General features: G+C 50.9%; 1 protein-coding gene across 2 annotated transcripts in view; it reads right to left on the bottom strand.

The window, feature by feature from the left end:
- Positions 1-4,723: 4,723 nt before the first annotated feature.
- PPARA (peroxisome proliferator activated receptor alpha) overlaps positions 4,724-25,425 on the bottom strand; it is a 70,102-nt gene continuing 49,400 nt past the window's right edge. For both annotated transcript variants that reach the window (XM_045466435.1, XM_045466434.1), the window contains exons 4-8: positions 21,819-21,979; positions 20,018-20,156; positions 18,810-19,012; positions 10,938-11,385; positions 4,724-8,092 (exon numbers count right to left, since the gene is read on the bottom strand). In XM_045466435.1, the coding sequence (XP_045322391.1) occupies positions 7,845-8,092; positions 10,938-11,385; positions 18,810-19,012; positions 20,018-20,156; positions 21,819-21,979 (1,199 nt within the window). In that variant the 3' untranslated portion in view covers positions 4,724-7,844. The remainder of the gene's footprint in view (positions 8,093-10,937; positions 11,386-18,809; positions 19,013-20,017; positions 20,157-21,818; positions 21,980-25,425) is intronic.

Raw genomic sequence — 25,425 nt, 5'->3', positions numbered from 1 at the left:
TCCTTCCCCTGAAACATTTGCAGGACAGCTGTTCTCCGTGGCACTCTGGATCTGGCGTGGAGTGGGGCTTGGGTGTTGCTACTTCCAGCCTTTTCTGTCCCCTCAGGCTCTGGCTCCAGCCCAAGGGAGAGGAATGCCTTCCCCTGCCTTCCCTTCCCTCACTCTGCTCTGGAAACTTCAGGGAACTCAGCACCAGCCCTCAGTGGACTATAGGCTGCCCCGGGCACCCCTGCCCTCCCGGCCCCCAGGCGGTGACACACTCAACCGTGTGTGAGCCTCTGTGGTTCTCAGAGGGCAGAACGGGGCGGTCTCACCTAGTAAGTACCGCAAGGCCACCTCACCGGCCGGGAGATGCGTGTTTGAGGAGAGAACGGAAAAAGAGCTTTTATCGGCTGATCTGTGCACTGGGTTTGTTTCAGATGCTCCCCGTATGTCATGTTATGTCAGATAGACGGCTGTCATCTCAGGGTCACACTGTTCTAGGGCCATGCTGTCCACTGAAGAAGGACTTAAGGCTACAGGTGAAGGCCCCTGTGCAGGTGCAGGGTTGAGCGGGGTGCTGTCCTGGGCTGAGGGCAGATGCTACGGCCAGGAATTTTCAAGCTGAACGTTCACCTCACAGCATCACTCAAACTCACCAAGTAATTTTAAAAAATAGTTTTATTCTTTAAAACCATTAAGGCAACGCTGTACCCTGAAATTAACTCCTTACATTCATCAGTCTTACAGTAGGACATTCCAAACCTGTACGTTCCCACAAACTCAGGATATAAATCAATACATGTGATCAGTTCAATCTCCTAGCAGGAAAAAAAGAAGAGGACCAAAGATTTTTAGAAATTAAAGTTATTTTATAGCCATTTTCTAATTCCTTGGAACCACTATCCGTTAACGTGACTAGGAAGATTACCTTTGCTTTTCTCTGCACACCCCTGCTCCCTGAGGCCCTGCATGCTCCACCCAGAGCCAGAGAGAGGACACCAGAACCTGCTCTAAAAGGTCTGCTTTGGAACCGCTCCTGTCTAGTATTATGACAAGGGGTCTGTCCGCCCCTGAATACTTGGGGAATATAAGGCACCTAAAAATGGTAATGATAAACACACCAAGAAACCAAGCTCAGTCTTGCTTTGGAAATCTGCACCCATCTGATGTGCTGATGTGCGTGGGTCACCCTCCCCCTCGGCTTTCGGTACAACGGCCTGTGGATCCCAGGGGCGGGGGATACGCACCAGGAAGCTTTGCCAAGGCACTGAAAACGACACGGAGTGCCGTGGGGGCTGTGGTTTCTGTTTATGCTTCGGGCTGGCCCATCTGGGCACTGCCAGGGAAGCAGCCGGCGCACACGTTCCATCAGAATATTTCAAATTGCCCAAGTTCTTTGGTAAAAACCCACAGGTCATAATTCCCTGAAGAACAGACAGCTACTTACTGCACAGGATTAGTTCAGGTCTTCGGCAGGCACTGCTGTGAGGAGTACGTGACTTGTGGCCTGGGTCTCTCGCAGCCTTGCTTGTAGAGACGGTGAAGGTCCGCTGGCTTGTGCTTCACGCATGTGGGGTAAGACGAAGGGAACGGACTGACGCGGGAAGTAAGTTGCGAGTGGCTCGGGAGAGAGGACCGGCGGCGTGAGTGTGCGTGTGCAATTGTGTCTCAGCTGTTCTGTTCTGGCTTCCTTTGTGCTTCCAGTAGGGTTCAAGAGCCAGGCTGCTAAGAGTATGTCAACTAATACCGATTTCAAAAGATCCCAAATCTCTGTCGTCAAACGCATGATTATAAGTTAGTAAGATATTTATACTAGATTTTTAAAAAACTTGAATCACAGTATTTAAGATATAGCTATCAACCTGGTTCTTTTTCCCGTACAGTGTAGAAAAAATAACGATACTCAAACACAAATACCGTAATCTTACTGAAAAGGGTACTGAGTGGTATTCATCTTTTGTGAGGTACGTTTTTTATGAGGCCTGGAAACAGGAACAGGCCATCTGTGCTTTTTAAAAGAGAAGATATTTTCCGAAAGTGAATGATTTTACTCTGAAAAGATCGGTCACGCACTTGTCTTCTGGGCCTGGAGCGTGATCTCCCTGCTTGAAGAGGCCACGCGGAGGCCGGGGGACCCCCTCTGGGCCAGGAGACTCAGTGGCCCGCATGCCCCCACTTTGGGGCTCCCCTCGTGCCCTTGGAGGCAGGGCTCAGGGTGGAGGGCGTGTCCCTGCCCTGGATGGCGCGATACTGCAGTTGATCGTATTAAATGAAGTTTGGTTGCTGGGTGAGAAAAGGGTGAGGGAGGAGGAGGAGGCTGGTACATTCCCTTCTCTGGAGAAGCACGTGGGGAGGCCTTTCACACTTGACCTAAACTAGCAAACATTTTAAATGGAAAAATCTGACCCAAGTCTTAATATTATCTCTGATGTAAAAAAAAAAAAAAAAAAATTGTTTCTTAGTTTTTTGTTTGTTTGTTTGCTTTTGCAAATGATGCATTTAACAGCTACGGGGCCACCGGGGTCCTTGATGTTTTCGGTCGCTCCAGTCAAGGTGAGACATGGAACGTGGATGCAGCTTGGTCTGTGCTCTTCTGCAGAGTTCCGACAGGGCGCGGCTGTTTGTATGTCAGCTGGGCCACAGGGTATGGCCCCCCCTTTCCTGAGGTGGGTGGGAAACGGTCGCACTCCTCTTGGTTCGGACTGAAATGTGGAGAGGCAAGTGGTCCGCTGGGAGCCCCGCTCTAGAGGTGAGAAGACCGCCCCAGGGCCCCAGCTGGCCGAGGGCCGCGCAAGTAACCCCGGCCAGCAGCCTCTCGCCCGTTGTCCTGACACGCGGGCCACGGCCACAGCTTTTTTATGAGCCTCAACCCACCCCACCAAACTGAAGCTTAAGACACCCTGCCGCATTCCACGAAAACAGCACAATGGAAAGAATTATGTAATTCTTTAAACTAAAGCATGAAGATTGTCTTTTTTTTTTTTTTTTTTTTCCTCTTATAAAACTTTCAGTAACACATTCTGGTTTGCCTTGTGGTTTCCAGAGAAATGCAATGATGCAATGGACCTCCCATACCCCGAGTCTGACCAAATTCACTGCTTTAATTCTTACTCTGGTGTGTTTGGCAGGCTGGGGGTCGATGACCATTTTCCTGAATCCTATTAAAGTGGCAGTGGTGTGGCGCCTGGGTGGCTCAGTTGATTAAGCGTCTGGCTTTTGATTTCGGCTCAGGTCAAGATCTCACAGTTCATCAGTTCGAGCCCAGCATCGGGCTCTGAGCTGACATGGGGCCTGCTTGGGATTCTTTGTCTCTCCCTCCCTCTCTGCCCCTCCCCTGCTTGCATACTTTCTCTCTCTCAAAATAAATAAAAGACATTAAAAAAAAAAATGGCAGGGGAACCCCATAAATCAGCTTGGACCAAGAGTTAGGAGAAGCTGGGCCACTTTTAAAAAAGGAGAACAAATACAGAGAGCCTGGCTTTGGGGCTGCCGAGTGCCGGGCAGTGCCAGTGCGGTGAAGACTGGCTACGTGGAAAACATTTCCTCAGACGCTTCTTAATAGCCCTCAGTTGGTGGCACCGATCTCGGTCTGTGACGTGCACAGTCGAATGTCCCTGCCATCCTGAATTGACATCACTGCCATGAACTTAAAGGCGTTAAGCAGGTGACCCCTCCAGGAACACCTGCAGGGGAGGACGGGGTCAGGCCACCCTGCCCGTTGGAAGTGCCGGCAGGAGGTGAAGTGTGCTTGCTACACCCGAGGCCAAAGACGCACAAGGCCAGGCGGGCCTCACCCCGAGCCCAGATGTTTCCACTGGAACCTGGGATGATCTCCGCTGAGCCCCTCAAGAGGCTGGGAGCTGGAGGCTGCAGGAGCCTGCTTTGAGGGCGGTAAAGGTCCATGCCGTAGGTGGTGGGCCATGAGCGCTGGACATGTTTTCCTAGTGGGACCCGAGCTTTGAAAGGTCACACGGGGAAGAGGCACTTTGAAGGTGGCTGGCTTTCCCTGCTTCCCCAGAAGCACCCCACGTAGGGCCGGGCTAGTGGCCCAGTCGGTCTCGAGAGCACCGGACTTGGCTGAAACCGTGCACCCCCTATTTAAACACAAGTTCGTAAGACGTTGCAAAGACAGGTGTGGCCACGGGGTGAAGACAAGGAAACCGTCATGTATCCAGTGGCTAAGTGTCAACTGTGCTTGGTGCCACTGTGTTTTGAAGAAGGGAGCAAGAGGCAGGGAAGGCCCAGAGTCAGCACAGGGCCACAGGTGCACCAACTAGGGGTGAGCCCGGAAAGTCACGGCCCAGCTAGGTTTGCTCGGAGGCACCTCCTCCCACCCTCGTCTGGCAGGCTTAGGCAGCCAGCGGGCTCAGGCGGAGGGGAGGCCCTCGGCGGGGCAGGTCAATGCAGGCAGTGACCTCTGTCATGTCTCCTAGACCCGGGTTATGCTCCAACTCTGTCACGCTAAACGGGGCAGCAACTTCTGCACGTGTGTATCTCCGAGGCTCCCTTTAAACAACAAGAGTGCCTTCCGAAAGCCATAACCTTCCATCTCTCTGTGCGCAAAGAAAGGTGAGCCTGACCCCAGATGCTCCAGAAGGACCCCACGCGTTTTGTGCACCTTAATTTTAACAGTGCCTTTTGACGTAGCTCATTGAGGTAGCTGCTACGCTGTGGATTGGGGGAAACAGTAGTGGCTGAATGGACAGTTGACTTCTCATCAGACGCTAAACCAAGGATCGTACTTGTGCCTCGAGCTTCTGCTCAGATCGTGGGGCGCTGCCCGGTCTCGGGGACCGCCACGCGGCCCTTGAGGCTGCTCGTTTCCTTAGAGTTCTGGACGGCCCAGAGTAAGAAATGCATCCAAAACCCGGAAAGAGACGTTCTTGCTTTGAAAACGAAAAGAATCCCTTGACCACAGGGACAGCTCTTGCGGGCATTCTGGAACGCCCTGGGCACCACGTTTCTTCTCCTGGACTTCACGTTCTTACTCTTTAGGAAGTGCTCTCTTTAGGAAGATGCTCTCAATGCGTCTCGTCCAAGAGTCTGAGGAAGGCTGCAGGGAAAACTCGAGCAAGGAGGGAAGGACGGAGCAGCTCTCTGGCGCTCCGGCGATTCCCCCGCGTGCTGATGCAGTGGCCAGCACCCTGGTTTTGATGATGCTGGGCCTCGCCGAAATGGCCGCAGGCGCGTGCAGCCCTCAGGGTGGCAGGGGCAGAATTCAGCGTGTGGGACGCCCGGCCGGACCTGCCCAGGAGGCAAAAGAGGAGGGACGCTGGGGGAATCGGGTGGAGAGGTCCGGCTGGCTCCCGGGCTCAGGATTCATCCTTGTCAGCCCTGCAAAGGCCGTTCGTAATCCTGTGGTCTCCCGGGCGTTTGGCATTTGCGGCTTGGTGAAGAGGGGAGCCGCCCCGTGGGCCAGTCCACCAGGAGAGGAAGGGCTCCGGGCTCTGGCTCGAGGCTTCTTGAACCTGTTGTGTCCCATCTACTGAACTTCACGCTGACGTCAACTGAAACCCAGCAGGCACTGCATGCAGTTTAAAGAGTCCCTACTGGAAATGCTACAGTATTTTGAACTGGTGAACAGTTTGTCCATCTGACTATCAGTGGTCTGAGAAACTTTTCAATAGGTGACCCAAAATATTGAGTGGCGATTAGTGACTATTATTTAAAACGAATGTGTGATAAACGTGAACGAGTTCAAGTGGCTTTCGAGCTGAGGTCTCCGTGGCCTCCTCTGTGGCTTCACCGGGAACGTGCCTGGGAGTCTAGCTGGGCCCCGAGAGTGCCAAATGCTCGCCAACGCTAGGAACACAGGACCTGTGGCTTTGTCAGCCTGTCGCCACAGGATGCATGAAATCAGGAGTTTTCAAAAATAAGTTTCATGAAAATAGAGACGGTGTGAGCGACTCTTCTGAAAGCCTGGGTCTCGAGGCTCACTTTCCGAGGCCACGTCTGTGAACAGCGTCTATCTGGGGCACCTCAGGAGAGAGGCCAGTGGTCAACAGAGGCAGCAAGGACCTGGCATCGGAATGTAGCCTCTGTCCCTGAACCTGTGGACAAGCCACGGCCCTTCGGCCCCACAGATCCAGGGAGCCCCGTCCTAGGGCAGGACGCGGACGCGCCTCTGACTCAAAGCTGAGCTCCCTTCTGATTTCGGATGACCTCTTGACGGGTGTCATCCATATGTGGAAATGCTTTCACTTGCTTCCAACAGATCCTTTAACTGGATCTTTCCACAGAGTGAAAAGTGAAAAGTACCACCCACGTTTAATTCTGAAAAGGATGCTCCCGTTGTAGCGTTTGCCTTTTCCAGCTGAAACCTCAGCTGCCCTCTCTGTGGCTGCATTCCCAGGGTGCCGATCTTGGGAACTTGATCAATTTCAATCCTGATCATTCTTCCAACAGCAAATAGCATCGACCCACTAGAGCCACATTTTCTAAAGACAGAGGGGGAGGGGCGCTGAGGGCACAACCAGGTCCTAAGTGCTGCTGGGAGGAGAGGTGGCCGGTGTCCCCCGCCCCCCGCCGGAAGCCTCAGCCCTGGCAGGCTCAGCCCGGCCTGGCTTGGAGGGCGGGGACTGCCGCCACCCTCCCATGGGACGCTCACCTTCCATGGTGGACAGAAAGAGAGAGTCTTTCCGGGTCCGTATGTTCTAGACAAAAGCCACGATCAACACTGCTTTCCTAACCAGACCGAGGTTGAGAAATGACCTTTAAGGCTGAAATAAGTATTTTAGGTGTTGGGAAAGCTACCACACGAAGGACTCTGTGCCTGCCCCCCTCACTCTCCAGGTGCCCCCACCACCCCTGCCCTGGCCCGTGTCTGCCTCATTTTCTCCACTCTCGGGAGCAGCTGCTCTCACCAAGGGTTAAAAAAATAAAGCTGCCCATTTGAAAAAGTGACACAGGAAAAGACCAAGGAGCTGCCTTGACACACAGGGCTCAGAGGAACATCGACAGACCGTTTGTCAGTTTGCTCCTGAAAACGCTTTCGTGGCCCCCAGACAACCTGACTCGGTCGGTTCAGGTTTGGAAACAGAGGTCAGAGGAACAGAGAGCCTGACATACTTTCTTTTTGTCTTGCTCCCACAGACGCCAGCTCGAAACGGGCGGCCGTCAAGCCCAGGGGCGGTCTGGGGACGTGGCTTCCTGGGATCTTCCACACAAACCTGGAAACGGGCCTTTGCTGCGCACTAGCCACAACCACAAAGACAGCGAAAACCAACCGGCCGCTGCATCCCGATGGCTTATCAGGCATATCTCGGAAACTTTAAATCCTCCGATTAAAAACCAGCATGCTGTCTTTCCTCACACGCGGGACACAGAATTAACACCTTCCCAATAAATATTTTACCGCTTTTTACATACCTAACCTTTGGGTTCCTCTAGATTTACAGGATCATAAAAGTTAAAAAGTGCCGATTAGTTTTCAAAACGATACAGGAGCACAAGAGTCAAAAGGTGGGGAAAAGAGGAGGCCGACCACATATGTCGAGGTCACCAGTTAATCCGACAGTAAATTGCTAACGCGACACGAAGAAATCCGCACTAACACCGGGTGAGTCAAAACCAGACCGCTGCGCGTCACTCCCCTTGACTTCCCAAGAACTGCATCTTAGCCACTTGTCACCAGCTTGTCAGTACTTGGCATGCTCTGAGAAGTCCTGGTGTGAAAGAAAAAGAGAGAGAGAGAGAGAAATGCGGACTAGGGTTCCGGTTACCTAGAGCTTTCGTCCCGTTCTCTAAGGTGAGAATGGTGGAATTTGTGCAAAGTGGGCGTGGCTCCCACTTGTCACGTGGTAGGGCGTCGCCTTGGAAAGACCCTCGGAGAGCCGCGCGCTTCGCCGTTCGCTTCGCAGCCGTCAGTACATGTCCCGGTAGATTTCCTGCAGCAGCGGGTGCAGGGCGGCATCAGACTCCGTCTTCTTGATGACCTGTACGAGCTGCGCGTGCTCGGTGACCAGCTGCCGGAGGTCTGCCATTTTTTGCAGGAGCTTTGGGAAGAGGAAGATGTTGTCTGGATGGTTGCTCTGCAGGTGAAGTTTGAGCACGTGCACGATGCCCTCCTGCATTTTTTCAATGTGTCCCACGTTGAGAAGGCCCGGCCGATCTATCCTCGAAAGAAAGAAGAGGTGGTTGGGATCGTCACAGCATTAGCGCCTTGTAACTATTTATCAGTGTGGGAAAGCAAACCTCCTTATTTTGTGTGACCTTTCTAAATTTTTTTTTTTTTACATTTATTCATTTTTGAGAGACAGAGCACAAGCAGGGGAGGGGCAGAGAGAGGGAAGGAGACACAGACTCCGAAGCAGGCTCCAGGCTCCCGAGCTGTCAGCACAGAGCCCGACGTGGGGCTGAAACTCACGAGCTGTGAGATCATGGCCTGAGCCGAAGTCGGACGCTCAACTGACTAAGCCACCCAGGCGCCCCTTGGATGACCTTTCTTTCTTTCTTTTTTAAATTTTTGTAATGTTTATTTATTTTTGAGAGAGAGAGAGAGAGAGAGAGCGAGTGTGTGAGCAGGGGAGGGGCACAGAGAGAGGGGGAGACACAGAATCCAAAACAGGCCCCAGGCTCCAGCTGTTAGCACAGAGCCTGATGCAGGGCTCAGACTCATGGACTATGAGATCATGACCTGAGCCGGAGTCAGATGGCTAACCTACTGAGCCACCCAGGCGTCCCTGACCCTTCTTTCTTCTACTGCCTGCCTTTCGATAATGACTCAGCTGGAAGACAACGTTACTGGGCCTAGTAGGGGCAGACAGGACAGATACTCGGCCCGAAATATTTATACGGCCTTAACTCGACCAGCTCCCTCAGAGCATGGCCCTTTCCTTATGCATTTACCTGATCACCACTGGTCAGGAGAAGAACCCCAGAACATTAGGAGAACTTTACATTCCGATGATGATGGAAACAACCGATGCTGCATAAGATGAAATGAAATTCTTCCTGAGTGAAAACTAGATATTCGCTTTCAGGTTTTCCGCCATTATTTCAGGAGTGGTGATTGTTTCAGAGGGGGTTTTGCAGTATAGACAGGAGTCTTCTGACATGATTCAGCCAAATAGGAAGTAGAGTGAGATGTGAGTAGGAGGGCAGACGCCAGCTGGACACGATGCTGCCCGAAGCCAGAGAGGCGAGATCTGAGATCTGTGCGGGAAGGGTCGACACTCACAGTGGGTGCCTTCCCTGGGGTAGTGCAGCCTCAGCACCAGACTTCCTGGGCCGGTCTGAGACCACGTGTCCTGCCTTTGCTCCAGAAAGTACCCCGCCCCCACCGCTGTCCCCACAGGCAGTGCTCCCTTTAAAGCCCTGCTCCTTAGCTAGGATTTTTTAAAGGGTTGCTAAGGATGTGGGTGTTTTTATTTTTTTGGTTGTAACACAAATATGATTATTAACTTTATTTTTTATTTTTTTTTAATGTTTATTTATCTTTTTGGGGAGACACAGAGACAGGATGCGAGTGGGTTAGGGGCAGAGAGAGAGGGAGACACAGAATCGGAAGCAGGCTCCAGGCTCTGAGCCGTCAGCCCAGAGCCTGACGCGGGGCTCGAACCCACGGACCGTGAGATCATGGCCTGAGCCGAAGTCGGACGCTCAACTGACTAAGCCACCCAGGCGCCCCTATACTTACTAACTTTTTAGACAGATTTTCAAAAACAAAGGTTTAATGTATCATATGGGTTTAATGGATACCTCACCACTTTTCTGTATATATAGGCTTGATCTAGGATTGTAATTTCCTTTGAACTGTGGTCACCGGTAGATTCCGCACAACCGTTTTGCAACTTTACACGTTTCGCCAGAGCGCGAGGACGCCCTCCACCTGACTGTGCACACATGGATGGGAACGGGGGCAGGCCTCGCGGGGCTGCCGGAGTCTGGGTGGTCGTGGCCAGCCTCAACTCCGCGGGCGAGCGCACCCGGGGGGACGGAAGAGCTTGTGGCAGCGTGAGGGGGCGGTCGCCCCATCGGTCTCCCCCAAGGCTGGGTAAGGTCAGCCGAGTTTACAGTGCAGGGAGGACCTTCTTATACCAGGACAGGGTTATTTAAAGGAACATGACGGGGAGCCAAGATTCTGGGAGCCGCAGAGCCGGCGAAAGCCCAGAGTCCCTTCCGTGGGATCCACGTCCTTGGCAAAGCAAACTGCAATCTGCCAGTTAGCTACTAATGATTTTCACTATGAAATAGGATAAATATACCAACAGTCAACAAAACTGTGCTAACATCTATATGGCACTCTATACAATACTGTCGGTAATATGGACATAGTCCTGTAATAACAGAATCATATAATAGTAATATTATACACCGTATAGTATAACATAATTCTATCTAAGATATATTAGATATGAGATACGTGAGATCAAATTATATCGCCATTATACCGAATATATATTTGATATGATTATAATTAGAAATAGACTTATGTATATAGCATTATAATTATGAATAGGACATGTTTATATAATGTACAAATAGGTATTTGTGTATTTTTTTAATTAAAAAAATTTTTTTGATGTTTATTTATTTTTGAGACAGAGAGAGAGAGAGAGAGAGAGAGAGAGCAAGTGAATGGGAGAAGGGCAGAGAGAGGGAGACACAGAATCTAAAGCAGGCTCCAGGCTCTGAGCCATCAGCACAGAGCCCGATGCGGGGCTCAAACCCATGAACTGCGAGATCATGACCTGAGCTGAAGTCAGACGCTCAACCGACTGAGCCCCCCAGGCGTCCCTACTTATTTGCATATGTTAGCGTATAACGCTGTAATATAACATGATAGGATGTAATTCTCACTTAAGTCTTGTCAGGGGTGATGCAGGGGCTCAGATGCCCTCCCACCTGCCAGCACACGCTCCACGTGCCCGACTCCCGCGCGTACCACATTTACGGCTGTTCTTCAGATCGGGAGGCTGCAGGTGACATGGCACCAGGTTAAGTCAACGACTTACCTCCACAGCAAATTATAGCAGCCACGAAAAGGGAAATATCACTGTCGTCCAGTTCCAACGCGTTGAACTTCATCGCAAAGTCAAACTTAGGTTCCATGATATCACAAAACGGTTTCCTTAGGCTCTTTAGGAATTCACGAGTTATAAAACCATTTCCATATGCTACCAGCATCCCGTCTTTATTCATCACAGAAGACAGCATCGCAAATATGGCCTCATAAACTCCATATTTCAGCAAAGTGACTTGGTCGTTCAAGTCCAAGTTTGCAAAGCCAGGGATGGACTTGGCGAACTCCGTGAGCTCCGTGACCGTCTCCACGGACGTGCACTGGCAGCAGTGGAAGATGCGGACTTCTGCTTCCTTGTTCTGGATGCCGTTGGCCACCAACTTGGCCACCAGAGTCTTCTCGGCCATGCACAGTGTCTCCATGTCATGTATGACAAAGGGCTGCGAAGAAACACCGGAAAAGGTCAATTAACTGGTGACAGGCAGTCCTCTTCATCATCAATGAACTGATGAACAGCCACGGTCTCCAAATCACCCATGGGGCAGTCTTCATCCTTAACCTCAAAACTAATCGGGGACATGAAGACACACATAGAGAACTAATGATGTAAGTCAGTAAGATAATAATCATCACTTCCTGACACTGGGTGGAGATTTCATGGCTAAGACGACGAAGGTCTGATTTGGGCAGGAAAGCTAACAACAGAATGTTCGCAAAGCACTTTTAATATTTTATTAAAAAAATTTTTTTTTAATGTTTATTTATTTTTGAGTCAGAGAGACAGCATGAACGGGGGAGGGTCAGAGAGAGGGAGACACAGAATCTGAAGCAGCTCCAGGCTCCGAGGTGTCAGCACCGAGCCCGACGCGGGGCTTGAACTCACGGACCGCGAGATCGTGACCTGAGCCGAAGTCGGACGCCCAACCGACTGAGCCACCCAGGCGCCCCAATATTTTGTAATATTCTCTGAGCTCCTAAATTGCAATAGCTTTTGAATTTTTATCATGGAAGTACAATTGACACACCACATCACATTGGTTTCAGGTGCGCAACATGGTGGTTCGACAGGTGTACGTGTGATGCCGTGTTCAGCACGACGAGCCTCGTTGCCAGACGTTACTACAATATTACTGACTCGAGTCCCTGAGCTGTACTTTTCATCCCCCTGGCTTCTTTATTTTATAATGGAACACATGTGCCTCTCAATCACCTGCACCCATTTCGCTCATCCCATAATAGTTCTCAATTTTACCGTTTTACGAACTTTGGAGACATCCATCGTTATCTAACACGGCTAAGGGAACAAACTTGACACGTGATATACAGAACTCAGAAAGTTGGCAAAGCTTGCATAGCAATAAGCAAACAAGCGTTGTTAAGTCCTTGCTCTTTGGGGATAGACTGGGAAAAGTCTCCAAGAACCTCGTTTCCCTGTGCATAAGACTGAAATCGGCGCTTTAGCGCTCCGTTCCGGAACAAGTGCCAAACCCCCACGGTATGTTGCCATACCATTTGCATCCGAGCCCACTGGTTGTGCCATTTTCTGAGGGGGGAAGAAGAGACGGGTGGCCATATTACTTGAAGCCAGCATGCCCAGAAGGGATTATAATCTGGTGGGGCACAAGAGAACGGATGCACATACATGATTTGTGCTGCTGGCCAAAACGTACACCAGATCTGTGCGCAGAGCAGAAGAAATGACAGCTTCTACGCGACCTCTGTGATTTATAATGTGTTCTACAGATCAGTAATGAGGCGGGCCGAAGCATTATTTTCAATTCCTCCTGGGATATTTCAATGTAGAACGCATAAGCCGCTCATGATTTTAAGACGCACTCTGCCAATGGGCAAAACACGTCACTGACATTGCATCTGGACCCTTGGCATGATGTGTTCCCTATTTCTGGGCCCCCAAGAGCATCTGGAGAAACCACAGTGCAAAACCACCTTCAGGGCGCCTGTGGGGTGCTATTTGTCCCAGAAGCAAGGCAGAGTATCGGAGCGATACATGGGAGTGTTTCTGAAAAAACTTTTAAAAATGTTTCATTTATTTTTGAGAGAGCACAAGCAGGGGAGTGGCGGAGAGAGAGAGGGACAGAGGATCCGAAGCGGGCTCCGTGCTGACAGCAGCAAGCCCGATGTGGGGCTTGAACTCACGAACCGCAAGATCCATGACTCAAGCCAAAGTCAGACGCTCAACCGACTGAGCCCCCCAGGTGCCCCATTTCTGAAATGTTTAAACAAAATCAGAGTTTGCAATACAGCGTTGGACGAAACTATAATTTGACTCTATGTCTGAAGAGCATACTCTAAAAATTCCCTGTGAAGGAGCGAAAACATTCAAAATACAAAATTCAGAGCCAAAATTTCCGAATATCTCCAGTTTGATTAAGGAAGACTAAAACTGTTGCTCTCCAAAGATCATAAAAGCCAGATTACCATTGTTTTGAGGAAGTTTGGGGGCAGTTCTGCTTCATGGGAAATTGCTCAGATTTAAGGAATTAACATTCTAGGATGGACTGGAGACATGCTTTTAAAAGAGTTAATGGGGGGCGCCTGGGTGGCTCAGTCAGTTAAGTGTCCGACTTCGGCTCAGGGCATGATCTCGCGGTTCGTGGGTTCGAGCCCCGCGTCGGGCTCTGTGCTGACAGCTCAGAGCCTAAACCCTGCTTCCGATCCTGTGTCTCCCTCTTGCTCTGCCCCTCCCCTGCCTGTGCTCTGTCTCACTCAAAAAGAAAGAAACATTTAAAATAAATAAAAGGGTACATGGCTTTCCCCTCAGTTCCAGAAAATATACTATTAGGCCACCTTGGCTACATCACTGGCTTTTTAAAAGTACAACAGCGGGGAGCCTGGGTGGCTCAGTGGGTTAATAGTCTGATTTAATTTCGGCTCAGGTCATGATCTCACAGCTCGTGAGCTCAAGCCCCGTGTCAGGCTCTGTGCTGACAGCTCGGAGCCTGGAGCCTGCTTCGGATTCTGTGTCTCCCTCTCTCTCTGCCCCTCCCCCCCTTGCACTCTGTCTCTCTCAAAAATAAACATAAAAAAAAAAAAGGTACCTATGGCAGAAATAAAGGTCTTAAAACAAAGTTGTGTGGCCAGAGAAATTTGGGAAACGCTGAGTTAAAGGAAGTTAGGACCTTCCAGAGTCTCTATCGGAACAGGTGTGTGCAGTGAAGCTTTGAGAGCAGGGACAGGCAGTAGCTCCCAAAGTATGTGACCACAGAACATGGGTTTCTTTTTTGATGGCGCATCTCACAGGTCCGGCTGCAGAATTTGCGGGCCTCAGGGCAAAATGAAAACGTGGGGCCCCTTGGTAAAAAACGATGAAGAATTTCAAGACAGCAACAGAACATTACATCCCAGCGTGGGGCCCTTCCAGGCACAGGGCCTTCTGAAATGGGGTACACGCCCCCGAAACCCGTCCGGGACTGGTTTTATGTGAAACATACTCTCATAAATGGGGATATAACTGGCACAAATATTTCATTTCATTTTTATAAAATCGTCACTTGGATTTTAAGGAGGCAGGGCCTCACTAACAGAATTAGGAACCATTTGAATTCAAAACAGGTGCTCATATTAAGAAACCAATGTTTATTAAAGAGAAATTACGTATGCTAACACACTTGATAAACACAGTTGATAGGACCATCTAAAAAAACCCATGCTGCTTATTATATATAACTGTGGGATGCGCCTTTTATACTTAAGTTAGAATATGAATGTTATCTGCCATCATGGGTGGTCATTTCAAATAAATAAAGCACGCTGTGATGAGTTTAAATAGCGTGAGGCAGAAACCTGCCCAATTTCCCCCCAAGTCACTCCCCACTGAGACCAGAAGGTTCTCCTGACATCTATCACTCATGTGCAAACCTGATTGGTATCATGTGTGTTGATGATGTCACTGACAAGAACTCATCTTTACTTACTGAAAAAAAAATTTTTTTTTAATGTTTATTTCTGAGAGAGAGAGAGAGGGAGACACAGAATCCGAAGCAGGCTCCAGGCTCCAAGCTGCCAGCACGGAGCCCGATGCGGGGCTCGAACCCACGAGCCGCGAGATCATGGAGCTCAAGTCGGGGGCTCCACCGACTGAGCCACCCAGGCGCCCCCAGAACTCGTCTTTAAATACATTTAAACCGCACTTTCTATGGAAAGTCAGGCAGCACCAGCTTTTAGGAAACACTTACTTGTGAATTATTGGTGTAATTGCTTTGGATGAAACCATTTAGTAAGCTTCAGTTAGGTTTTACTACACATTTCTAGTAAACAGTATAAAAGTATGTTTTTCAATCTTGAAGCAACAGCCCCTAAAGAGGTGATGCCATTTCAGGATGACACCAGGAGGCCCCTTGTCCCGAAGAATCGGGAACGTGGCGAACAGGGGCGCCTGGGTGGCTCAGTCGGTTGGGCGTTTGACTTCGGCTCAGGTCATGATCTCACTCACGGTTCGTGGATTCGAGCCCCAAACTGGGCTCTGCGCTCCCAGCACGGAGCCTGCTTGGGATCCTCTCTCTCCCTGTCTCTCTGCCCCTCCCCCCACCCACGTGCATTTGTGCCCACATTCTCTCTCTCTCTCTCTCTCTCTCTCTCAAAAATAAATGTTAAAAAAAAAAGAAATGTTGAGAATAACGTTGGCATTCCTTTCAAAACTAGTGTAGAGGGGCACCTGGGTGGCTCAGTCGGTTAAGCGTCCGACTTTGGCTCAGGTCGCGATTTCACGGTCTGTGAGTTTGAGCTCCGCGTCCAGCTCTGTGCTGACAGCTCGGAGCCTGGAGCCTGGAGCCTGCTTCGGATCCTGTGTCTCCCTCTCTGTCTGCCCCCCCCCCCCCCCCCCCCCCCCCCCCCCCCGCTCACGCTCTGTCTCTCTCAAAATTAAATAAACATTCAAAAAAATTAAACAACAAGTGTTAGAATCCATTCCCAGCCACAGGTCAAAAACTCGTCCCCTTGCTTCGTTTAGTCTTCTCAGACAAGACACCTGACTCTGTTACTATAATCCCAGTTTGCATTCAGGCTGGCTGCTACTGACTCATGATTTTGTCTAAGAATTATGTTCCCAGAGGACAAAGATTTTCCATAACTGGTGACATTCAAAGACTAAATATAATCCCTGACAATTGTGGGCAACACGGGAATCTTTGAGAAGAACATCTGAATTAAGAAACTTGTAGCCAGGCCTGGGTGACTCAGCCGGTTAAGCGTTAAGCATCGGTCTTTGGCTCAGGTCACAATCTGACCTGACCACAGCTGGTGGGTTCGAGCCCCGTGTCAGGCTCTGTGGTGACAACTCGGAGCCTGGAACCTGCTTCGGATTCTGTGTCTCCCTCTCTCTGCCCCTCCCCCACTCACCCTCTGTCTCTTCAGGGCTGTAAGGCCTCTGAAGCCAGAAGTGAGCTGGAGCGAGGATGGGTGTGTGCACGTGTGCAGAGCTGGGGCCTGGGCACTTGGGAGCGGCCCGCACGCGGAGGGCACCCTTGGGAGGGGACAGAGCGCGGAAAGCCCAGACTTCAGCGCTCCTCGCCATCTCATTGCAAGGGGCCTCCCGGAACGTCTCCTTGTGACATTCTTAACACCTCACACATCAACACACGGACTTTTTAGGACACTGTTGAAGAGCACTTCTTTTGGAAGCCAAGTTCGGATGGCACCGATGTTGCCTCTGCACCTCAGCTTGTTCTGCAACCCGCATATCAGGGGGCAGCAAGGGACCTGACAAGCGAGGACTAGGTAACTGAGGACCCTGCTCGTTTTCTGGCCTCAAGGTCCGGAGATCTCAGGGGCTCAAACCAGCCCTTGTGCGGACGGGAACATTCGCTATCCCTGCCGTCACCCCCCCTGCGGATCTTTCCCCAAAGCCATGGAATCTCCATGCTCCCTGCAGCCCCCTTCTTCCTCTCAAGACCCTCTCTGCACCCCTCCCCCTTCCCCTCCCACAGCATCCCCCTCCCGGCCCACCCAGCCTCCTAACTGGTTCCAGGTCAGCTATGGGTCTTTGTAGAGGCTGTGTCCTGCACTGGGGGCTCTAAGTCCCAGGAAGTGCCCCATTGGGCTGGTGGGGAGGAGGGGGACGGGGAAGGGCCAAGGCAGAGGGCCTTGGGTGAAGCAGTCCGGCCCTGTGCAGACACCGCGATCACAGGATCACCGGCCATGAGCAGCAGACACCTGCACGCTGCCTTTCAGACTGGCGACCTTGCACTCTGGTTTGGAGGTGGGGGGCAGGGGCAGGCACGCGTCCCCCCGCGGAGCAGTTTGCTGAATTCCCTTTCTCCTGTACAGTGAAGCCCCAGCCCAGACTTCAAGTCTGTTATTTATTTCCTTAAGATGAAAATAGATTCCTCCCAGAGAGGAAATGCCCAGATGGCATCAGCTCGGGCCGAGGGGGCTCCTTCCAAGGGCGTGTGGATCTCGGTGGGAAGGATCTCGGAAAGATACTCTGTGGGAATGAAATTAATATTAAAGAACAGTGTTTGGTTAAGGGTAAAGATGACTTTTAAGTTCCTCCTAAATTCTAAAAACCCAAGCGAGCAAGAGAAGATCTCAAAGAGATCAGAATTGCTGGTGACTCTAATACATGGTTATTCTAATCACTTCCAAGAGGGAAATTCAAAATTAAAAAGTTATTTTATTCTCACCCTTGTGATCCAGAAAGGGTCTCATTTATAAAAGCCTCTGGGGCCTCCCAGCATGGGTGTGGCTTTGCCAATTTAATAGAGTTTGCCTGAGCTGTTCTGAAATGTCTCAGCCTATTTAATGGGAGAATTTCACTGAAGAATTAAAGACTCCGTCAAAGAGAAGGTTGGTTTGTTCATGAAAGTAAGTGGCTTGTGAAATACTCCTTTTTCCTGTGACTAAAAATTCCAGCTTGTAATTCCGAATCAGGATTGCTTTCAGCTAGCTACTCATTAGCACAAATTAAACCTGTTTCACCATGCGTGTAGGAAAAAGGCAAAATATCTTCATCAGCCAACCGTGGGCCAGCCCCTCTTTGAAGAGGCCCTGAGATTAGTTCTGTAATGGAGACAGAGGCTGAGCTGACCATGGGGTGGGCGGGGGGGCAGGAGGCAGAGTGAAGGAGGATCCCCAGACACCCGCTCAGTGCTGCGGAAAAGGTCCAGAGAAGACAATAAAATTTCCATAAACGAATAGCCCTTTCTAAGCCCAGAGATATCCTTGCCTTTTCAATGAAGAAACAGGAGGAGGCCTTGGAGGGGGGGAGGGGAGGGGTGATGGGAAAAGAGGGAGGAGTTTTAGGGGAAGGATAAGTATAAGAACGCATGTTGGGGGGCACCTGGGTGGCTTGGGAAGTTAAGCCTCTGACTCTCGATATCAGCTCGGTTCATGATCTCATGATCTGTGAGCTCGAGCCCCGCATCAGGCTCTGCACGGACAGTACGGATCCTGCTTGGGATTCTCTCTGTCTCTCAAAATAAATGAATAAATAAAAATAATAAAAAGAACACAGGTTGAATGAAAAGAAAATGCTTTCATTTTCTGGCATAAAATAGAGATTTTTTTTTTTTTTAATGCACTTAAGAAATGCCCCTAAGCTATTAACCAGATGTGTGTGTGTGTGTGTGTGTGTGTGTGTGTGTGTGTGTGTGTGTGTGTATTAATCACGAAGTCATTGTAATAACTTGGTTGCCAGGAGCTCTGAGGCGCAGCGAACCCAGGAGTTGCTGTTAAGCTGCCTCTTAGTCTCTGGACGCCTCCATCATGGCCTCTTGTTCGCCTTGGGGGTAACACCACTCTCCCAACATCTAACACCTGTTTCCTCGGCCCCTCCGTGGGACTCTAGCTGACGGGTCACCAGGGGGACACTTCAGGCTGGATGGCAAACAGCCGCGGGGACACCTACCGGGTTGTTGTTGGCTTTCCCCGCCAGGATGACCCGGGCCTTGACCTTGTTCATGTTGAAGTTCTTGAGGTAGGCCTCGTAAATTCTCTTGGCGAGGGATTTCAGATCCGCCGTTTCAGCATCTTCTGGGTCGTGTTCACATGTGAGAATTTCCGCTTTCAGTTTTGCTTTTTCAGACCTTGGCATCCGTCCAAAACGAATTGCTGGGGGGCGGGGAGAAACGGGAATAGGAAGCGAGCAGAAGTGAGCAAGGCGGCCCGTGACAGCCACCGACCGCCGGGCAGAGAGTTCGCGCCGAGGATTCATCCACGAGTGAAAACCCACCCTCCATATCGGCCAAGTTTCTGCTCTGGAGCAAGGAAGATAAAACTCAACCTTCATAAATCCTGGACTTAAAAAAAAAAAAAAAAAGGTGAAAAGAAAAGGCCACACCGGGGCGCCTGGGTGGCTCAGTCGGTTAAGCGTCCGACTTCGGCTCAGGTCATGATCTCGCGGTCCGTGGGTTCGAGCCCCGCGTCGGGCTCTGTGCTGACAGCTCAGAGCCTGGAGCCTGTTTCAGATTCTGTGTCTCCCTCTTTCTCTGACCCTCCCCTGTTCATGTTCTCTCTCTGTCTCAAAAATAAATAAATGTTAAAAAAAAATTTTTTTTAAAAAAAGAAAAGAAAAGAAAAGAAAAGGCCACACCATTTACTCATTTCAGCAACAGGACCGGCTGGGGGTTGTTTACTGTCGTCAGGTCCAAAACTGACCCTTAGTTCAAGGAGACGGAAGTGACCGCTAGAACGAGTTCGTCCGGCACCCTTTTTCTTTTTCCAGAAGGGAGACGTGCCGCTGCCGGGAACTGGTTATACCTTCACGTCCTCACTGGCACGTTCTAAACTCGCGGCATGATTCCGAATAATGGAATTCAGCGTGGGAAGGTGCCTACAATGGCCCACGCTTCATTCGGATGCTGTGACCATTCTGGCATCCCAGCGGAAGTCTCAGACTCCGGTCTTACCGTGTGGAGTTTCTAACGGGAACCGCAGGCACGCTGCGCAAGCTCAGCTACGTGAGACTCTTACTTTCTTAGGCTACTCTGGTTGCAAAACGACCTGGGTCCTAACTGTCTTTGCAGCGCATTCATGGAAAACACGGTGCGCTGCGACCCAACGGGGGAGGAAAGCTGAGGCGCGGGCTGGGAAGGCACGCTAGACAACCTTACCTACCGTTATGGGACATCCCAGCCGAAAGGCACTTGTGGAAACGACAGTATTGGCACGTATTTCGATTCTTTTTCTGGATCTTGCAGCTACGGTCACATTTGTCATAGGCCAGCTTTAGTCGGATCGTTCTCCGGAAGAAGCCCTGAGGGGTTGAGACACAGTCGATCAGCGACCGTGGGCCGCGGCCAAGTCGGGGTCACTGCCTTACTCGTGCTCCTTGGTGCTCATTTATTGTCCTTTGCAAACGAACTAGAATTAGTGGGACGGTTCTAAAAAGTCTGACATAATTGGGACAAACTGAAAATCGCAAATGTCATTACACCTAAGGTGAAACACAACAAAATGTGGCAAAGTGCAAAGCAGTTTCCGAATGTCCTCCCCTGGTTTGGGGAGACGCAAGTGAGGTCTCCCAGGGCTACTCGGCCCTGCTCCGGGTCGGACAAGCGTCACCCCTCCCTGTCCCACCCACACCCTTACTGGGGACTAAACACTTCCTAGGCATCTTGGAAGAGAGTATTAATTCCTTGCAAGACAGCAATTCCCATCGACCACAATAAAAGGGAGCCAACTGTTTGTAAACAGTTGTCTTGCTTTACAGAAGCATCTTAAGCTCTCCCCAGTAAGAGAAAACGTCACTATTTAGCCCATAAAAAAAAAAAAAAGAAACGAAAGGAACGTAGGTGCGGCCCCGCAGAAGAGGCCACCCCGCAACTAGCTTTGTCACAGGCACGTGGTCAGAAGGCTTGTGAAGGAGTCTGTGTATTTGCTTCGGTTCTTGTTCTCTCTGCTTCCCACGCCTTCCTACGTCTTTCTGATGGGGCTGGTCCCGGGGCCCGCAGGAGGGGGGACAGCAATTTCTTGGGGAACAGGAGGGGAGGCTGGTGCCTTCACTCAGTTGGTCGTCTGGGTCTGTGCAGCGGGATGGCCGGAGGAGGCACAGGGTCAGGCGGGGGGCTGAAGACAGAATTCTAACCGTCGTCGGGAGGCAGAGCCGGCCCCGCTCACGCAGCCCTTTTTCTCCCTGCGACGCAGGCCTCCAAGGCCGCCCCAGGTTCGGGTGCTGCGACAGCGTCTCAAGGAGGCAGGTGGCACCTGCACCGGTAAAGGCCGCGGCATCTTCCAGGAGTCAGTAAGCTGTCTCCGTGCGCGCAGGGGAAGGAGATTTCTGCCTGTAACCGGACGCTGAGATTGTCGTGTACACGAAACCCCAGAGCTGAGAACACATACATCGTCGTAAAGGCACGATGTGGCGTCCGGCCACCTCCGATGGCCGTGAGGACCACTGCCCCCCCGGCCTGCTGAGGACTGAAAGAGCGAGTGGGCTTCCTGGCCCCGGCCTCAAATAAAGGGATCCCTCTTACTGTTTCTTTTCTTTCAAACATGTCTCTTCAAGTTGCTAACGAGTACAGTCCAGCAATCTGCCCCAGACCCTCTGAACGGAGAAGCTAATCTCTTACGTGGGTCTGTTTCTTAGCTCTGTCTTCTGGCAGATCTTTTTAGTAGTGACGAAAATCTGTGTAAAACATAAAAGGAACCAGGGGCGGCTGGGTGGCCCGGTTGGTTAAGCATCCGACTCCTGATTTTGGCTCACGTCGTGCTCTCACAGTTCGTGAGTTCGAGCCCCACGTCCAGCTCTGCACTGACAGTGTGGAGCCTGCTTGGGATTCTCTGTCTCTGTTTCTCTCTGCCCCTCCCCTGCTCTCTCGCTCTCTCAAAATAAATTCAATAAGTTAGTAAGTAAGTAAAAGGAACCACACGCGGCCCCTGGAGCAGGGTCCTTCCCCTCCGCCAGGGGCCACCGTACCTTGCAGCCTTCACACGCGTGAACTCCGTAATGGTAGCCTGAGGCTTTGTCCCCGCAGATTCTACATTCAATGTTCAGGGCTACGCTGGAAGGTTCATCGGCACTGCCTGGAGCCACCGGGTAAGTGACCGACGAGGGACTCGAAGCTGGTGACAGGGTGTCTGAGAACAGAGGAGGGAAGACTCATGAACACTGCAGACGCATCATCGGTGTCTACACCAGGTTTCCAAGGGCACGACTGCTCGTGAGGTGTTCAGTGAGGAGCCCCCGTCCTGGGCTGGCCCACCCCCGCCTGTGCACCTGCTGTTACCGCTGCAGCGTCCCCGAACCTGCCGCTGGGCCGTCCCCGGTTCTGGACCCCAACACACCCAGCGGCCTCCCCACCCGCACCGGGCGCGGCCCACACACGAGTTGTTACTTTGCTTCCCTCCAGCGCTTTACTGTAAACTCAGTAAATCACATCAGAATACAGGATAAAAGTCCACGTGGGCAATACCAAAAGCAAAATCCCTGAAAGATTTAAAAAAAAAAAAAAAAAGTTGGACTTTCTTATAATTAAAAACTTCTTTCTGCTCTCCAAAAGACACTGCCAGGAAAACGAAAAGACGAACCACAGATGTGGAGAAAACATTTGCAAAGCACACATCTAATAAAAGACTTGGATCCAAAGCACACAGAGGAGTGTTAAAACTCAACAATAAGAAAAACCAACGACTCAATTAAAAAACGGGGAGAAGATCTGGACAGACACCTCCCTGAAGAAGATACAGAGGTAGCCATGAAGCACGAGAAAAGATGCTCCGTGTCCCTGGTCGCTGGGAAACCGTGAATTAGAACAAGCAGACGTCGCCCTGCACCTGTGAGACTGGCTTCAATGAAAACGAAACGAAAGAGTTGACAACACTCAGTGCCGGCGAAGATGGGGAACAACGGGAACGCTCATTCCTGGCTGTTGGTACAAAGACGAGTGGCTGGGGTCGGGGGGTGGGGGGGCTTGAGCAGGTGAGGCAGGTCTTTTGGAAATGGTAAAACAGTTGATGCGAAAACGTAGTGGTGACGGCGTGACGCTGTGCGTTTGTCAAAGCCCACGGAACGTTGCAGTACAGGGCGAGCCTTAACGTGTGCAAATAAATAAAAAATATTTAGGAGGCTGGGGACTGGGGGGTGACATACGGAACAGGACAAAGTCGTCTCACTGTGTTCCATGTGTACGCAAGGGCCTCCCTGAAGGAGGCGTGGAGAAGACATGACCTAGGAACCCTGGAAACCAGTGGCGTCTATGGGACGGAAGGCAAAGGAGCTGTGTGCAAGCAAGGCGCATCGGCGGATAAAGTGGCGCCCACAGGGGTACGGCCCGCCACCCTGGTGCCGCCATCGTGTAGACAGAGATGGACAATGAACTGGAGGGATGGTGGTGTGGGCGCCAGGCCTCTCACTGCTGGAGCGTGCCCTTGCAGATCGGCTGGGAGGGGTGAGACCGACCCCCGTGGCGGTGGCTTAGACCCCTGCCTATCAGCTGGGAGGCATGAGACCGACCCCCGTGGCGGTGGCTGAGACCCTTGCAGATCAGCTGGGAGGGGTGAGACCGACCCCCGTGGCGGTGGCTGAGACCCTTGCCGATCAGCTGGGAGGGGTGAGACCGACCCCCGTGGCGGTGGCTGAGACCCTTGCCGATCAGCTGGGAGGCATGAGACCGACCCCCGTGGCGGTGGCTGAGACCCTTGCCGATCAGCTGGGAGGGGTGAGACCGACCCCCGTGGCGGTGGCTGAGACCCTTGCAGATCAGCTGGGAGGGGTGAGACCGACCCCCGTGGCGGTGGCTGAGACCCTTGCCGATCAGCTGGGAGGCATGAGACCGACCCCCGTGGCGGTGGCTGAGACCCTTGCCGATCAGCTGGGAGGGGTGAGACCGACCCCCGTGGCGGTGGCATAGACCCCTGCCTATCAGCTGGGAGGCATGAGACCGACCCCCGTGGCGGTGGCTGAGACCCTTGCAGATCAGCTGGGAGGGGTGAGACCGACCCCCGTGGCGGTGGCTTAGAGCTGCCGGCATTAGTATGAGCTCCTGCTTAACAGAGATCCAGATGGCTACGTACAGAAATATTTATAGACGTGTGTGTACACATGGGTTAGCATGTGCACGTATCTCTTTGTTCCCCCAGCTAAGAGAACCAAAAGGAAAAGACGCTCCAGCAGCGACCTGAAATGACAGAGGAGACGGCATCCAGGACTCCGATAAGGCTGCACAGAGTTCCGTGACCACCATTCACGACGCAAGTCTCAGAATTCGTAGGCCATCAGGTAAAGTACTCAAAAGGGTCTGGGCTCAGTATCGCAGCACACTTACCTGCAGACTCCACACCGTTATGGTTCCATCTAACACAAGGCCTGAAAGGTCAAACCTTTTCCAAGTAAGGTAACTGCATCCCAGAACAAAACTCAGAGATATTTACGGGGATACAAAAATATCCATCGTGAACTAAGTTCACAATGTATGGCATCCAATTAAAAAATTTAAAAATTCACGGGGCGCCTGGGTGGCTCAGTCGGTTCAGCGTCCGACTTCGGCTCAGGTCACGATCTCGCGGTTCGTGAGTTCGAGCCCCGCGCTGGGCTCTGTGCTGACAGCTCAGAGCTTCCTTCAGATCCTCTGTCCCCCTTGCTCTTCGCCCCTCCCCCGCTCATGCCCTCTGTCTTTCTCAAAAATACATAAACGTTAAAAAAAAATTAAGAATACGTAAAGAAGCAGAAAGATATGACCCATGATGAGGAGAAAAATCAATGAACTTAAACTGACCCCAAAGTAACAAAGATGATAGAAATTTATGAGTGTATCCTAAGTGTTTAAGGAGCTGAATGAAAGACTGGATGTGTTAGGTAGAGACTGGTCATGCCAGTAAGTCTACACTAACTGAAGTGAAAAATACACTGGATGGGATCAGGGCCAGATTAGACACTGTAGAAGAAGAGATTAGTGAACTTGAAGACCCAGTAAAGAAACTATCCAGAATGAAACACAGAAATATGACCAAAAAATTTTGCTTCGTGTGGGAAATCTACTAAGCATTTGAGAAGAAAGAGTATCAGTTGTACAGGGATATACAGAAAACGGAGAATAGGGCGGACTTCCCAACTCATTCTATGAGGCCAGCATTAATCTGATACCAAAACCAGATAAAGATTTTGCAAAAAAAAAACTAGAACCAATATCCTTCATGAACACGGATGCAAAAATTCTTAACAAAAACTTAAGAAGTCCAGTAATATATAAAGAGGACAATACGTGATCACCAAGTAGGATTTATTGTGGTAATGTGAAGGTGACTTAACCTTTGAACATCAAACAGTATAATTCGCCCTATCAATCAATCATAAAGATAAGTCATTTGATCATCTTACCAGACGCAGGGAAAACATTTGCCAAAATCTAACTTCAATTTCTGATAAAAATTCACAGAAAACTAGGATGCGAAGGGGAATTTCCTTGATCTCAGAAAGGGCATCTATGAAAAATGATGGTCATCATCATACTTAGTGGTGAAAGGCTGAGATCAGGAACAAGGCAGGGGTGTCCCCCCACTTAATTCAACATTGTACTGGGGGTTCT

The sequence above is a fragment of the Leopardus geoffroyi genome, chromosome B4 (assembly GCF_018350155.1).
Source record: "Leopardus geoffroyi isolate Oge1 chromosome B4, O.geoffroyi_Oge1_pat1.0, whole genome shotgun sequence".
Classification (NCBI taxonomy): Eukaryota; Metazoa; Chordata; class Mammalia; order Carnivora; family Felidae; genus Leopardus; species Leopardus geoffroyi.
This window is presented reverse-complemented; position numbering and strand designations above follow the sequence as displayed.